Here is a 13994-nt window from a genome sequence, read left to right on the forward strand (position 1 = left end):
TGAAAGAGACAAACCTAACCTACAATTCAAAATGTATCTCTCAAGCCCACAAAACAATTCCTTGTGCTGTTCTATGTCTGTAGAGAACAGTGAAATTAAACTATATTTCCTCATAATACAATTGCTCTAACACTAGCCCATAGAGATGCTTTTCATTATAGTTTGTAGAAGAGAGAACAAGTAGAATATGAAATTATTGTATAAACTATTCTGGTGATGCATAACTGTACTGTATCTCTGTATTGCCCGATATTTACTTGCAAATTGCATTGACAGTTTTACGTGTATTTGTGAGTCGTCAGTACTAGTAATGGTACTTTTATTGAAAGATTACTACATGGTATACTCATTTGCCATGATCAGTGTTGGGTGTAATCTGATTAAAAATTAATTAGTTACTGTAATATAATTACTTTTTAGATAAAAAGTAGTGTAACACATTACAGTTTAAATTCTTGTTATTAGATTACAGTTGCTGACTTTCATTTAAGTTAATTACTTTTAAGTACATTACTTAGGTTACACATATTTCTAAAACAATATTTAATACTACTTTAAAATGATTAATGTACATCTGTATGTGTTTCTTTGAGAGCCGAAAGGTGTGAGCCCCTTAACAAGTCATGCAAGTGAGAAATGTGTGGAATTCAGTGTACAACTTGCGTGCAACAATGAACAAGGAGGAGACATAAACATTTTGAAATTGCTGAGCAGAAAAGGGGTGAATTCACAAAACAGTTTGGCCACTTTTGCGCATGGTATTTCAGTGCAAAAACCTGCATCTTGTTCACAAACCACCCACAATCTAGTTTAAGCAGGTGTAGTAAGTGTTGAAACTGCACTACGTCTTGATTATTCAAATTAAGTCATTGTCATCCTTTCTCACTCAAACAGGCCTCCTTTCTACGTAAATTAGGCTCTTTGTGCGCTTCATTCACAAAAATTGTAAATATACAAGACGAAAGCAGGTGGTAAAATATTTTTTTTATTTATTTGAGATGCTTGTGTACATCTTCTATCGATCATTTCAGCATTAATTCATCAAATAATGATCAAATGATGGAGAAGTGTGTTATACCCATGCTGGGTAGATTTGTAATCGAACTGTAATCGGGTACTGATTACAAATTACATGACAAAAAGTGCAATCAGTAACATAATCTCGCAGGGTAATCTAATCTGATTACTTTTGGATTCCTTTCAATTTAACTCTTTTATTTGAAGTCACTTTCAGAGGATAATCTTGTACCATTTTAACATAAAAATACAAAGAGGAAGGAAAATGTATTTCATTCTTTATTGCTAACAAAAAGCACCTCACAAAAACAGCTGCTTATGACATTGTTTAAAAGTGCATTAAACATTACACTGAGACATTGTTAATTTTAGTGCAAAAAAAAAAATTTTGCAACATTACTAACATTAATGAACATAAAGTCAACATGAAAAGAACAAAAATTAATTATCATTAAAAAAAATCAATAGCAATAATGTTGCATTCATCTCAAAACACTGAAAAACTTACTTTTATCCCTCTGTGCTTACTGGACAGTATTTACATTGCACAGTGATGTTTTTGCCCTGTGTTGCCTTAAAAATGAAATTATCTCTGTACATCCAGTGGTCAAAGGTTCATTTAGACTGCTCCATCTTCACCTGGCTAATGTTGAGCATCAGGTCTGTGTGCAATTTCACATCCCTCTCCCTCTCTTCCGAAAACACTCAAGAGTTAACAAACATATTTCATTGGTAGGCTGATTTAGAATGAAAAATGTAAAAGATTTTAAAAAGAGAAACATTGTGGTGATCAATAAATTATGAACAATTTACTGCTGTTGCCTAATTAACATGTAATCATATAATCCATAAGAAAGTAACTGTAGTCCAATAACAAGTATTTTCAAATGTAATTTAATCCAATTACAAGTACATGATTTTCGTAATCTGATTACACAATCCAGATTACATGTAATCAGTTACTATCCAGCACTGGTTATAACCTGGCATATATCCAGATGCGTGGTGTAGTCAAGCACACTTTCCAACACCAAGATCAAATCTCTGCCTCTAACCATGCTTTGGAAGTGGTGGCTTCGCAGCTCACAGAACTCTCTGTGACAGTCCAGCAGATCCACTATCCTCTCGATCCCAGTCCCACACAGGACACACCGGCAGCTTCCCATGCCCCTTGGTGCCCAGAGGCACGCATCCTCCCTCCAGCTCCGTTCTCAGTGAGGGATCCTGTCTCTCCTTTTTGTCCCAATGTGCTCTGTTCTTCACTTCGTAGCCCTCTGCTTTCCCGACTGAGAAAATGAAGGTGGGTTACATCATCCTGTGCCTCACCGGAGAAGCTGCAGATTGGAGAACTGCCTGTGGGACAATAAATGCCCTTATTGCACCTCGTTCGGATTTCGGCATGGAGCTCTGTCACGTGTTTGACCCACTCGCACTGCAATGTGGTGAAACGTTCACTGCCCGGGGGAGGAGGAGGAGGAGCCAGACACCTGCTCCTCTGCCACTGCCAGCTTCCACAGCCATGGAGGCCGTTTTCCAGCTGCTGTCAGTGCCCACAGTCACCGAGGCCATTCCCCTGTCACTGCCAATGTCCACGGCCACGAGGGCCGTTCCCCTGCTGCTGTCTGCACCTACGGTCACTGAGGCCATTTTCCTGCCACTGCCTATGTCCACGGCCACGAGGGCCATTTCCCTGCTGCAGCCAGTGCCCACGTCTGCCACGGCAAATGAGCCATTGTCCATGCCTGCTACGGCCAACGAGCCATCATCCATGCCTGCCATGGAGGTCGTTCCCTTATCCCTGCCAGTGTCCCTGGCCATGGAGGCTGTTCCCCTGCCTCTGCCAGTGCCCTTGACCATGGAGGCCATTTTCCAGCTGCTGTCGGCATCGCCCACCCATGCCGCGGTTAACGAGCCATCGTCCACGGCTGCAATGGCCAACAGGCCGTCATCCATGCCTACCATGGCCAACGAGCCAACGCCCACGCCTGCCACGGCCAACGTGCCAGCACCCACGCCTGCCACATTCAACGAGCCTATTCCTGAAGCCTCATCCATCCCAGAGCCAGTCCTTAAAGCCTTGTCCGTCCCAGAGCCAGTGACTGAAGCCTCAACCATCCCAGTGCCAGCGTCCTCGGTCATGATGGCTGCTCCCACAGCAATGCTCCTGGCCACCCAGAGGAGGAGGAGAAGGGCTCCGTTCCCCAGTTGCTGCCAGCACCCCTGGCCACGGAGGCCGTTCCCCTGTTGCTGCCAGTGTCCCCGGCCACAGAGGCCATTCCCCAGTCGCTGCCAGCGCCCCCTGCCATGGAGGCCATTCCCCAGTCACTGCCAGCGCTCCTGGCCATGAAGGCTGTTCCAATGCCACTGCCAGTGCCCACGACCATGGAGGTCGTTCCCCTATCCCTGCCAGTGTCCCTGGCCTTGGAGGCTGTTCCCCTGCCTCTGCCAGTGCCCTTGACCATGGAGGCCGTTTTCCAGCTGCTGTCAGCACCCACGGTCACTGAGGGTGTTTCCCTGTCACTGCCAATGTCCACGGCCACGAGGGCCGTTCCCCTGCTGCTGTCTGCACCTACGGTCACTGAGGCCATTTCTCTGCCACTGCCTATGTCCACGGCCATGAGGGCCATTTCCCTGCTGCAGCCAGTGCCCACGCCTGCCACAGCCAATGAGCTGTCGTCCACGCCTGCCAAGGCCAACGAGCCATCGTCCACACCTGCAATGGCCAACGGCCATCGTCCACACCTGCCATGGCCAACAAGCCTATTCCTGAAGCCTCCTCCATCCCCAGAGCCAGTGTTTAAAGCCTTGTCCATCCCAGAGCCAGTGACTGAAGCCTCAACCGTCCCAGTGCCAGTGTCCTCAGTCATGATGGCTGCTCCCACAGCAGTGCTCCTGGCCACCCAGAGGAGGAGGAGAAGGGCTCTGTTCCCCAGTCATTGCCAGCACTCCCGGCCATGGAGGCCGTTCCCCAGTCGCTGCCAGTGCTCCTGGCCACGAAGACCGTTCCCACGCCACTGCCAGTGCCCAAGACCATGGAGGTTGTTCCCCTGTCCCTGCCTGTGTTCACAGCCACAAAGGCTGTGCCCCTGCCACTGCCACTGCTAGTGCCCATGACCATGGAGGTTGTCCCCCTGTCCCTGCCTGTGTTCACAATTATGAAGGCTGTTCCCATCACTACCTGTTCTCACAGCCACAAGGGCTGTTCCCCTGTCACTGCCTGAGCTTACAGCCACAGAGGCTGTTCCCCTGTCACTGCCAGTTCTCACAGCCATGGAGGCTGTTCCCCTGTCAATGCTAGTTCTCACAGCACACGGCGACAACCCACGCACTGTGGTAATCCACCACCAGACCCGTGCACCCACAAAAAGCAAGTACACGAAACACAAGACAGACAGGGGACGATGATGCCATGGTCCTCGTCAGACCAAACCCAACCTAACCGGTTGACAGGCCCATGACATCACTGGAGAGTGCATGACGGTAACACATGCACAGCGGTCCCAAACAGCCAGACCTGTGTGCTCACACAAAGGGGGTACACAAAACACTGAGGCGGGCCGATACTGCCACGGTCCCGTCAGGCAGAACCCCAACCTGACAAGGTGACCAGACCATGACAGTACCAAGTGAAAAGGCATTGCATACATTTTTGCATACATATTTTGGGACCAACAGGGTCCCAAAATGTTGAAGAGAAGATAAGTGCAAGTACTGTGGCAGCCCAGGACACTGCAGAAGATGAAGGGGCACAGACCGCAACTTTCAATGTTGGTAAAGAGTGTTTAGAATCACCTGAAACAGTGTTGCACACTGGCTTCACTGGTAGATGATAAAGGACCTGGCTGCTATACACTACAAAAATATCAGGAGCTGGCTGCATATGAACCTCCTCAGAAAGGAAACCTTCCACTGCACTCTATTTGCATCACCCTGAGCTTGCTCCAGGGTTAAAGTATTGTTGAAAGGACAGGAGAAAACAACCCTGACAGTGGTGCCAGCATTATACAGGTGGGAGTTGGCACTGTCTGTTTACTAGGTAGGCAAACTACACTGGATTTACTGAAGGAAGTCTGTGACAAAGCTTGCCGGAGGTTGGAGTTGTTGCTTCCCAGTTGAGGGATATGCAGCATATTTATATGACAAACACTTCTGATTTTATAGTTGTTTAACTTTACCGTCATTTATAAAGGGGTTGTTGTGGTTAGCATAAATTAAAAGGGTAGACGCCACTTTTATTGAGTTTGGAAAGGGCTAAAAGCCCAAATTGTGAGAAATGAGTGGTGAATGAACAGCAAGATGGTTAAATAAAAAATTATAAGAGATAATATTGAAGAGGAAAGGAGCATTAGTTATAATAGGAGTGAAGCATGCCAAAGATGGGGGAGAGGATGGGAGCATTAGTTTTGACAGGAGCCGCAGCATACAGAAGATAGAGGAGAGGAAGGGAGCATTAGCTGAGACAGGAGCATTGGCAAACTCCTGATGATGAAAGAAGCAAGTACTGCAGCGCCTGGCTCCTCAGCGGCAGCATTAGGGTAAAAGCCGCATCAGCTATATTTTCAGGAGTTATAGGCAATTTTTTCTTCTGCTGAACACAAATGAAGATTTTTAGAAGAATATCTCAGCACTGTAGGTCCATACAATGCAAGTGAATGGGTGCCAAAATTTTGAAGCTCCAAAATCCACGTAAGGGCAATATAAAAGTACTCTGGATGACTCTGGTGGTTCAATCCATATCTTCTGAAGTGATATGATAGGTGTGGGTGAGAAACAGATCAATATTTAAGTCCTTTTTCTTTTACTTTCACTTTCCCCTTCTTCTGTTTTTGATAATTCACATTCTTTGTGCATATCGCCCTGGGCTACTGGGCAGGGAGAAAAATTTATGAAAACAATTACCTAAATACTGATCTGTTTGTCACCCATACCTATTATATCATGATATTTTATTCTATACTACAATAAAAGTTGAAACAATTCGAACACAAATCATTTAACTTTACATGTAAATATTTTAATTCTACTCATAATGGGGGGGTGGGGGGGTGGATGGTGTACTGGAGGGTCTTGTCTAGGTGCCAAATGGGGAAGGACCGGCACTGCCCACATCAGCCCCCTAGAATCAAAAGCAGTTCTGATGCAGCTTTGGTTATCTGTAAATAAAATGTTGCATCAGAGTAGCCTTAAAAGTTGTTGTAGTCATGACAGAGCATACAGTATATTTCACAATTTGAAGTGTCATATTTTCATTCATTTCATTTTTCTATAATCATAATTTTAAATTTAAAACATTAATTTCATAACATGACTTATTTAATTGTAGTTTATGTGTAAATGCATTTCAAGGGATCATGACATGCCTTTTTTTTTATTTATTTTTTTATTTTAATATGTTCCTTGAGGTTCACTTATAGTATTAGTAAAGTTTTTTGTGCAATAAAACAGTCATATATTTGTAAAACATAATAATTTTCCACCCTCATTCTGACCCTCTGTCAGAAACAATCAGTTTTGGTGCTGCAATAAAGTGATTTGATTTTGATTTGATTTGATTGCTTCTCCTTTTAAGACATGACAGTAAAGCCCACTGTTATGACTGGCTCTCTGCTCTTGACTGACCTGCTCTCTCTTTACCATCTCACTACTCACAACTTCTGGGCGGGGCTACGGAAGTGATAAGGTAAAGTAGGAGTTGATGCGTTGTTGTGGAAGTGGTCAGGTGCAAATGTCTACCACAGTGTGACATCACAATGTGGAGGAAGTAGGTAATAAGTCGTTTTGGCAGCTTGGTTTCAACAAATGCTCTTTTAACAGTGAGGAGGAAGTTCTGAAACTTACAGTATGTTTTTGTAGTACAATGAACTCTTAAATGTTAAAAGATCAAGGGAAAGTTGATTCTTCATGCCCCTTTAAATAGTCTGCGAGAACACTTTTTCTTGGCATATATTCCACTTCAGCTGCAGCTTCTGTGCCACCTTTGAAGAGTAAAGATAGCTGAACTCCATTGAAACAGGGAAAACAGATGTTCTGACACTGTGTTGAATTTTCTATTTGCTCAGTGAGATTACACATACACTGATCAGCTACAACACTAAGCCACCTGCCTAATATTGTGTAGGTCCCCCTCGTGCCACCAAAACAGTGCCAATCCGCATCTCAGAATAGCATTCTGAGATCCTTTTCTTCTCACCACAATTGTACAGAGCGGTTATCTGAGTTACCGTAGACTTTGTCAGTTCGAACCAATCTGGCTATTCTCTGTTGACCTCTCTCATCAAACAAGGCATTTCCTTCCACAGAACTGCTGCTCGCTGGATGTTTTTTGTTTTTGGCACCATTCGGAGTCAATTCTAGAGACTGTTGTGCGTGTAAATCCCAGGAGACCAGCAAATACAGAAATACTCAAACCAGCCCATCTGGCACCAACAATCATGCCACGGTTCAAATCACTGAGATAAAAAATGTTTCCCCATTCTGATGGTTGATGTGAACATTAACTGAAGCTCCTGACCCATATCTGCAAGATTTTATGCACTGCACTGCTGCCACATGATTGGCTGATTAGATAGTCGCATGGATGATTGTTGGTTCCAGACGGGCTAGTTTGAATATTACTGTAACTGCTGATCTCCTGGGATTTTCACACACAACAGTCTCTAGAATTTATTTTGAATGGTGCCAAAAACACAAAATTTCCAGTGAGGGGCAGTTCTGTGGACAAAAATGCCTTGTTGATGAGAGAGGTCAACAGAGAATGGCCAGACTGGTTCGAATTGACAAAGCCTACGGTAACTCAGATAACCGCTCTGTACAATTGTGGTGAGAAGAGTATCATCTAAGGCATGCTATTCTGTGAATGCTATTGTGATGTCACACTGAGAAAAGGTCTAGCATTATTTGTTTTTCACCTGCCATATGTGTTGATATTCTGTTGTCTAATGCAATGACTTTCATACATTTTTATGCATAGCTTAAGTGCCACTGTCATATAGTGTACTGTACATGTTGAGGTATTTTTCAAATGGGTTCTTGCAGAATTTTTACACTGCTTTATTAATTGTTGTAAGCTATTCAAGGAATGGCACCTTGGTATATCTCAGAACCCATCAGTATACATCATACCCCAAGGTTTCTAAGATCAGCCAATCAACTCTTCCACACTATATGTCATGTATAATGTTCAAAGGTGACTGTGCTCTGTTGCTGCCTTAAGGTTCTGGACAGGCTTCCCACTATCCGTTAGGTCTTCCACCACTATCAACATGTTCAAAACCTGCCTAAAGGCTCATTTGTTCTCTTTGGCCTTTGCAACGGCATAATAGTCATTGTGTGCTGGACAAATGTAATGTGTGGTTCATTTGTTTTAAGGTTACAGTTTGCTTTATGTTTAATCTGATTTTAATGTACAGAACTTTGTTCTAATTTTTTGCTTTTCAGATGCTTTTTAAATAGATTTGACTTGGACTAGAAGTTAGAACTGAGACTTATGAAGATACAGACTTCAATATCAAACAGCCTGTATGAATACTTGAAGATATCACTGTCAATACATTTAAATAAAATCTAAGAATATATCTTTTGAGCATAGGTTTCCAAAAATCTTGCAACTAGAACTGAAACTGAAATGGAACCAAATTGAAGAACCATTGAACCAAAAAAAAAAAAAAAAAACATTCCTCACCCGGTTGACAAAGTCCTGGTAACCAGGGTAGTAGGTGGTGACGATGGAGAATATGTACCAGTCATATTCCTCCATTATATTCAGCATGACAGAGGCTTGCTGTTCTATAGAGGGACCAAACTGGAAGAACATTGAATGGTCATCCTGAAAGAAACAAAGACAAACACATGCTTGAGAAGACAGCAGAATCAAGGGGAATCATATTATAATAGGACATTAGTAGATGTCATAATATATCTTAGGATAGTGGTTCTCATCTGGTTTTGCTTAAGGACCCAGATTTTACATTGGACATCAAGTGGCCACCCAACAGAGTACCAAAATGGCTTATCTTACAAAAGAAAACAAAAACTCAATCAAACACTGAAATTCATTAAAGCTATACAATAAACTGGATAGGCCCAATAAGTGTTTGATTTGATCTTTCAATGGTTTCATGCTCTCAACAGCCAATGATTCAAATCAGAAAACACATTATGGTCAGCACAAACTCTGTTTATCCTTATTACAGAGAACTCACATTTAATGTAGTCAGAGTCATATTTTCTTTTATCTTGCAAAGTTTTTTCATGGTTATAGGATGAGCGCACGTCATCTGTCCATGATGTTGGAATCTGCATAATTTGGCTTCTATCGAGTGATTATTTTTTTTCGCACCAAAAAAAAAAAAACATGTAGAGATTGATTGGATGCATATCCTTTGATATAAACAACAAAAGATATTAGGAATGTTTTATCCACCCTTTTAAAAGTTGATAAGTCTATTCTAACTATGAATGATTAAATTAATCATTGCATTTTATCATTAGAATTGAGCATTGTTTTTCCCCACTGTACACAACCCTATCAGAAAAGACCTGTGACGCCTTTTCGGTTTATAAAACACCAGTTGAGGACCACTGGCTTGAAACACAACCATATAAAAACACCCTGGGTGTCACATTTTGTGTTAAATAGGCCTACCTGAATTCAATCAATACAAAATAAATTTTCCATGAGAATTAATCAACTAGGCCTAGAATAGAATTTTAGAAAATACTGTATATCAAATGTTACAAATGTAATAATAATAATTATTATTATTATTATAATTAAAATGTGCATTATATAAATATTTATTATTTTCTGTCCTCATATTTTGTATTTGGTGGCATTTTTATCCCAAGCCCCTATTATTTTCTGACCCTGGAATTGCACATATGAAAGAGAGAAAAATGAGAATTTGCCTGCTCAATCATTCACTTTCTTCCACACAAGCATGTATAACTAACATCAAATCCTCTCAATCAAATTTTCTTCTCTGCTTACAGCTTATTACAAAGACAAAGCCACAATACAAAAGGTGAGGTCCCTTTTGCTTTTTATTCCTTACATATTGTAACATGTTGAAATCTGGATGAAGAAAGCAGTGATCAGACTGAAGGATGTGAGACTGAGGGTAGAGAACATGAACTCATGGATCTGACCCCACCAGCACCGCAGTAGATCAGATGTAAAATCTGTTGCATCAAAGCATGTGAACTAGGCACAGATCGCTCTATTTACATGATTTAAATGACCACTTCACTTCTAAACCAAATGTCATTTAAATGTCAAACTGAAACATCTACAAAACATTGGCAATAAATGCTAAATTATTTGTATAAATAGAAACCAAATGCTTGTAATAAGCGTGTCAATTAACTGCATCTAATGCGCATGCACCGATGTCCGTGTGTGCGATCTGCCAGTAGGCAAATAAGCCAATAAATGTTAATGTTATGCACACATGTATGAGAGTGCACATGAATGCACATACATTGATGTATAGGTCTAAACAGGCCTTTAAATGATTGTTCTGTGTGTTTATTCATGTCTTAAGTCAGTTGTAGGCATTTGCCATGTTAGTCATACCGCATGGTGAAATCTCTCTATCAGGTCTCTGTGCTCCACTCAACATCAAAGCCACTCCCCTGGGGTCCAAGATGGACTGAATTGTTACCTTGATTCAGCTTTAATGAGGTAACAACACTGACAAGAGGTGTCAGGGGTTATGTTAACACTGACCAAAGCACAACTACCCCTGAGAAAGACTTTCAGTGTGGTGCACATGCAAAATTATACACATGTGTCACAGAATGAGCTAGGAATGAGCACCCAAATGCAGGATTGAATGAAAATAAAAATAATTTTATTAAAACAAATCAAAACAAACTAGAAAAAGTATAATAACTAAGACCGATTGGGAAAAGGAACAAAGACAGAAACAGACTGATTAGTAACAAAACTCACAAAACAAACTGACAAATACAAGAGGGCACAATATATAGGCACATGAGGAACAAGTGAAGGCAATTAACATAACAAGGACTAAATGAGGGAGAGTGACAAGGGTAACGAGGAGGTGGGGACAGGGGAGCACATGGCTAACAGCAACACAGACTCACCCAATTACACATACAAACAGAAAACAGAACGAAGGGCAGACAGAACAGGATCATGACAGTGCCCCCCCCCCAAACAGACGCCTCTTGGCATCCACACCCGACAGGACTGATGGACTGGCCCAGGGAGTGGGAAGAGGACCAGGAGAAAGGAATGGGCCAGGCAGAGGGACAGATGACAGACCAGGGAGGGCGGGTGAAGGAGACTGGGGGATGGTCTGGGCCAGGCTGTAGGTAAATCAGAAGGCCATGGCAGAGCTGGAGAAGAGATCAGAGGCCTAGATGGACCAGGAGGCCAGGGTGGAGCCAAAGAATGACCCGGAGGCCAAGGCAAATTCTGAGCCACTGAGCAGTTGGTAAGGTCAGTGGTGGCCACAGAACACTGGACAGACTGATCGGTAACCGTAGAAGACAGAACTGGGTCAGGTATGTCGACGACTGTTGGGGACAGGACTGGGTGAGGACCGTAGAGGGCTGGCCAAACTGGGCAGGAACCTCAGAGGGCAGGACAGATTGGTCGCTGGTCGTTGGGGACAGGACTGGGTGAGACTGGTTGACGACCACTGGGTATAGGACTGAATGAGTGGCACCTGCTGGGAATGGAACATACAGAGCAACATACTGGTAGCTGGTGTCTGATGAATTCTGGCAACTGAACTGAGCAACAGACTGGTCTCTGATGTGTGCTGGTTACTGGGTTGAGCAACAGAATATTGGTTAGCAGCCACGGAGCAGAGGGTGTGGTTTGTGGCAGCCTCTGGGCAGATGGTGAGGTCAGTCGTGGCCACTGAGAGTTGGATATGTTCAGACAGGGGGTTGGTGGCCACTGAGAACTGGACAGGGTTAGACTGGACATAGATGGCCGGGGGCAGGTTTCAGACTGTAAGTGGGTGGCTGCTGGACAGGGTTCAGACAGGACGTAGGCATCCGCTGGACAGGGGTCTGACTGGATGTGGGTGGCTGCTGGACAGGGAACAGACCGGACACGGGCGGCCACTGGACAACGTACAGACTGGACGTCCGCAGGCAAAGGGTCAGGCTGGGCAGCAGCTGCAATGGGCTCGGACCTCTCCTGGAACGCTGCAGCAGACCCTGCTGCAGGGACCCCTCTCCTCTTCCTCCTCTTGTGGCTGGAAAGATCAGCGGGCTCCTCCGCCTCCTGGCGGTCCGCAGTGGACAGAGCAAGCTAATCTTTGGTGGCCGCAGGAGGCTAGGCAGACTGGATGGTTACCACTGGTGACTGGACAGGCTCGTCGACAGCTACAGGGATCTGGACGGGCTCGTCGACAGCCCCAGGGAACTGGATGGACTCCTGGATGGCCACAGGGTACAGGACAGGCTCGTTGACAGTCTCAGGGAACTGGACAGACTCAATGACTTCAGGGAACTGGACAGGCTCGTCAACAACCACAGAGAACAGGATGGGCTTGTTGATGGCCACAGGAAACAGGACAGGCTCCTGGCGGTCAGCAGCGGGCCTCCTCCGCCTCCTGGCAGTCAGCCGTGTCTGCTGCCGGTGAGGGAGTATTGTTGACCTCGGGCTGGGATGAAGGAAGTCCTCTGAGGTACAGGCTGAGATAAACTCATCCCATTTCAAGGCAAACTTGATCGTAGCAGCAGACCCTTCACCAGTCTCTGGGACACAAGACCTGATGGGCTCATTCAGACCAGCCCTAAACAATTGCATAAGGCTGGCCTGATTGTGACCCAGACCCGAGGACAGCACCAAAAACTCCAACGCATACCTCCTCACCAACTTGTCCTCCTGCCAGATTCAGAAGAGTTTCCTGGCCTGCTTGGCTCTGCATCGTGTGGGAAGTAGTGAACAAAAAGATAAACTCATTTCTGCTTGGTCCATGTTGGTCAGATTGTTTTGTCACGGAATGAGTCAGGAATGTGGACCCAAATGCAGGAATGAGTGAAAATACAAATTGTATTAAAACAACTGAAAACAGAACAGGTAACACAAAACTCACGGGGGAGAGAAAACAAATCAAACTAGAAAAAGTATAATAACTAAGACTGACCGGGAAAAGGAACAAGACAGGAACAGACTGACTAGTTTATAAAAAAATAAAATAAAAAAAAAATAAAAAATCTGACAAATACAAGAGGGAAGAGGGCACAATATATATGCAAGGCACATGAGGAACAGGTGAAGGCAATTAACATAATAAGGACTAAATGAGGGAGAGTGACAAGGGTAATGAGGAGGCAGGGACAGGGAAGCACACGGCTAACAGAAACACAGACACAGCCAATTACACATACACACGACAAACACACACAAACAGAAAACAGACAGAGACAAAAGGGCAGACAGAACAGGATCATGACACATATGGCTTCTCATTATAAACAATACATTTAACCTACATACACACTCTCTTGTCCCTAATGTTTTTCAAGTAACCTAAAAATGTGCTTTATGTGGTAAAGTAAATAAACTGATTTTATTCAAGTCAAGTTTCAAGTTTTTTTTTTTACTTGAATAAAACAGAATAAATGCAATTATACAACAATTAGTTCTGGTCCTTGATTCTGATTGGACGAGAGATGTTCCAAGAGTGTTGATATCTTAGAACAGCAGCACTGGGATGCTTTACTGTTTGTAACGTTCTGCTTGTGTTCATTCTAAACTACAGTGTAAGGCCAGTGCAGATGTGTAAAAGCAACTAGAAGTTTCAGTTTTTATTTATCCCTGTATCCCTGATATTAAAGTTTTTAGCCATAAGGTGGTGACAAAAGACAATTTTTATGTGTTATGAGCCAGTTCGGTTGACATTCAATGGCTACGCTTACATGTACACCAATACTCTGATTATTGCAATAATCAGAGTATAAGGAATAATCAGATTAAGATGTTTACATGA

At 43.5% G+C, this 13994-nt stretch overlaps 1 protein-coding gene across 3 annotated transcripts in view; it reads right to left on the reverse strand.

Moving 5' to 3' along the window:
* LOC127444869 (glutamate receptor ionotropic, NMDA 2B-like) overlaps nt 1–13994 on the reverse strand; it is a 138073-nt gene that overhangs the window by 60982 nt on the left and 63097 nt on the right. For all 3 annotated transcript variants that reach the window (XM_051704461.1, XM_051704460.1, XM_051704459.1), the window contains exon 3: nt 8699–8842. In XM_051704461.1, the coding sequence (XP_051560421.1) occupies nt 8699–8842 (144 nt within the window). The remainder of the gene's footprint in view (nt 1–8698; nt 8843–13994) is intronic.

Source organism: Myxocyprinus asiaticus, chromosome 8, assembly GCF_019703515.2.
Source record: "Myxocyprinus asiaticus isolate MX2 ecotype Aquarium Trade chromosome 8, UBuf_Myxa_2, whole genome shotgun sequence".
Classification (NCBI taxonomy): Eukaryota; Metazoa; Chordata; class Actinopteri; order Cypriniformes; family Catostomidae; genus Myxocyprinus; species Myxocyprinus asiaticus.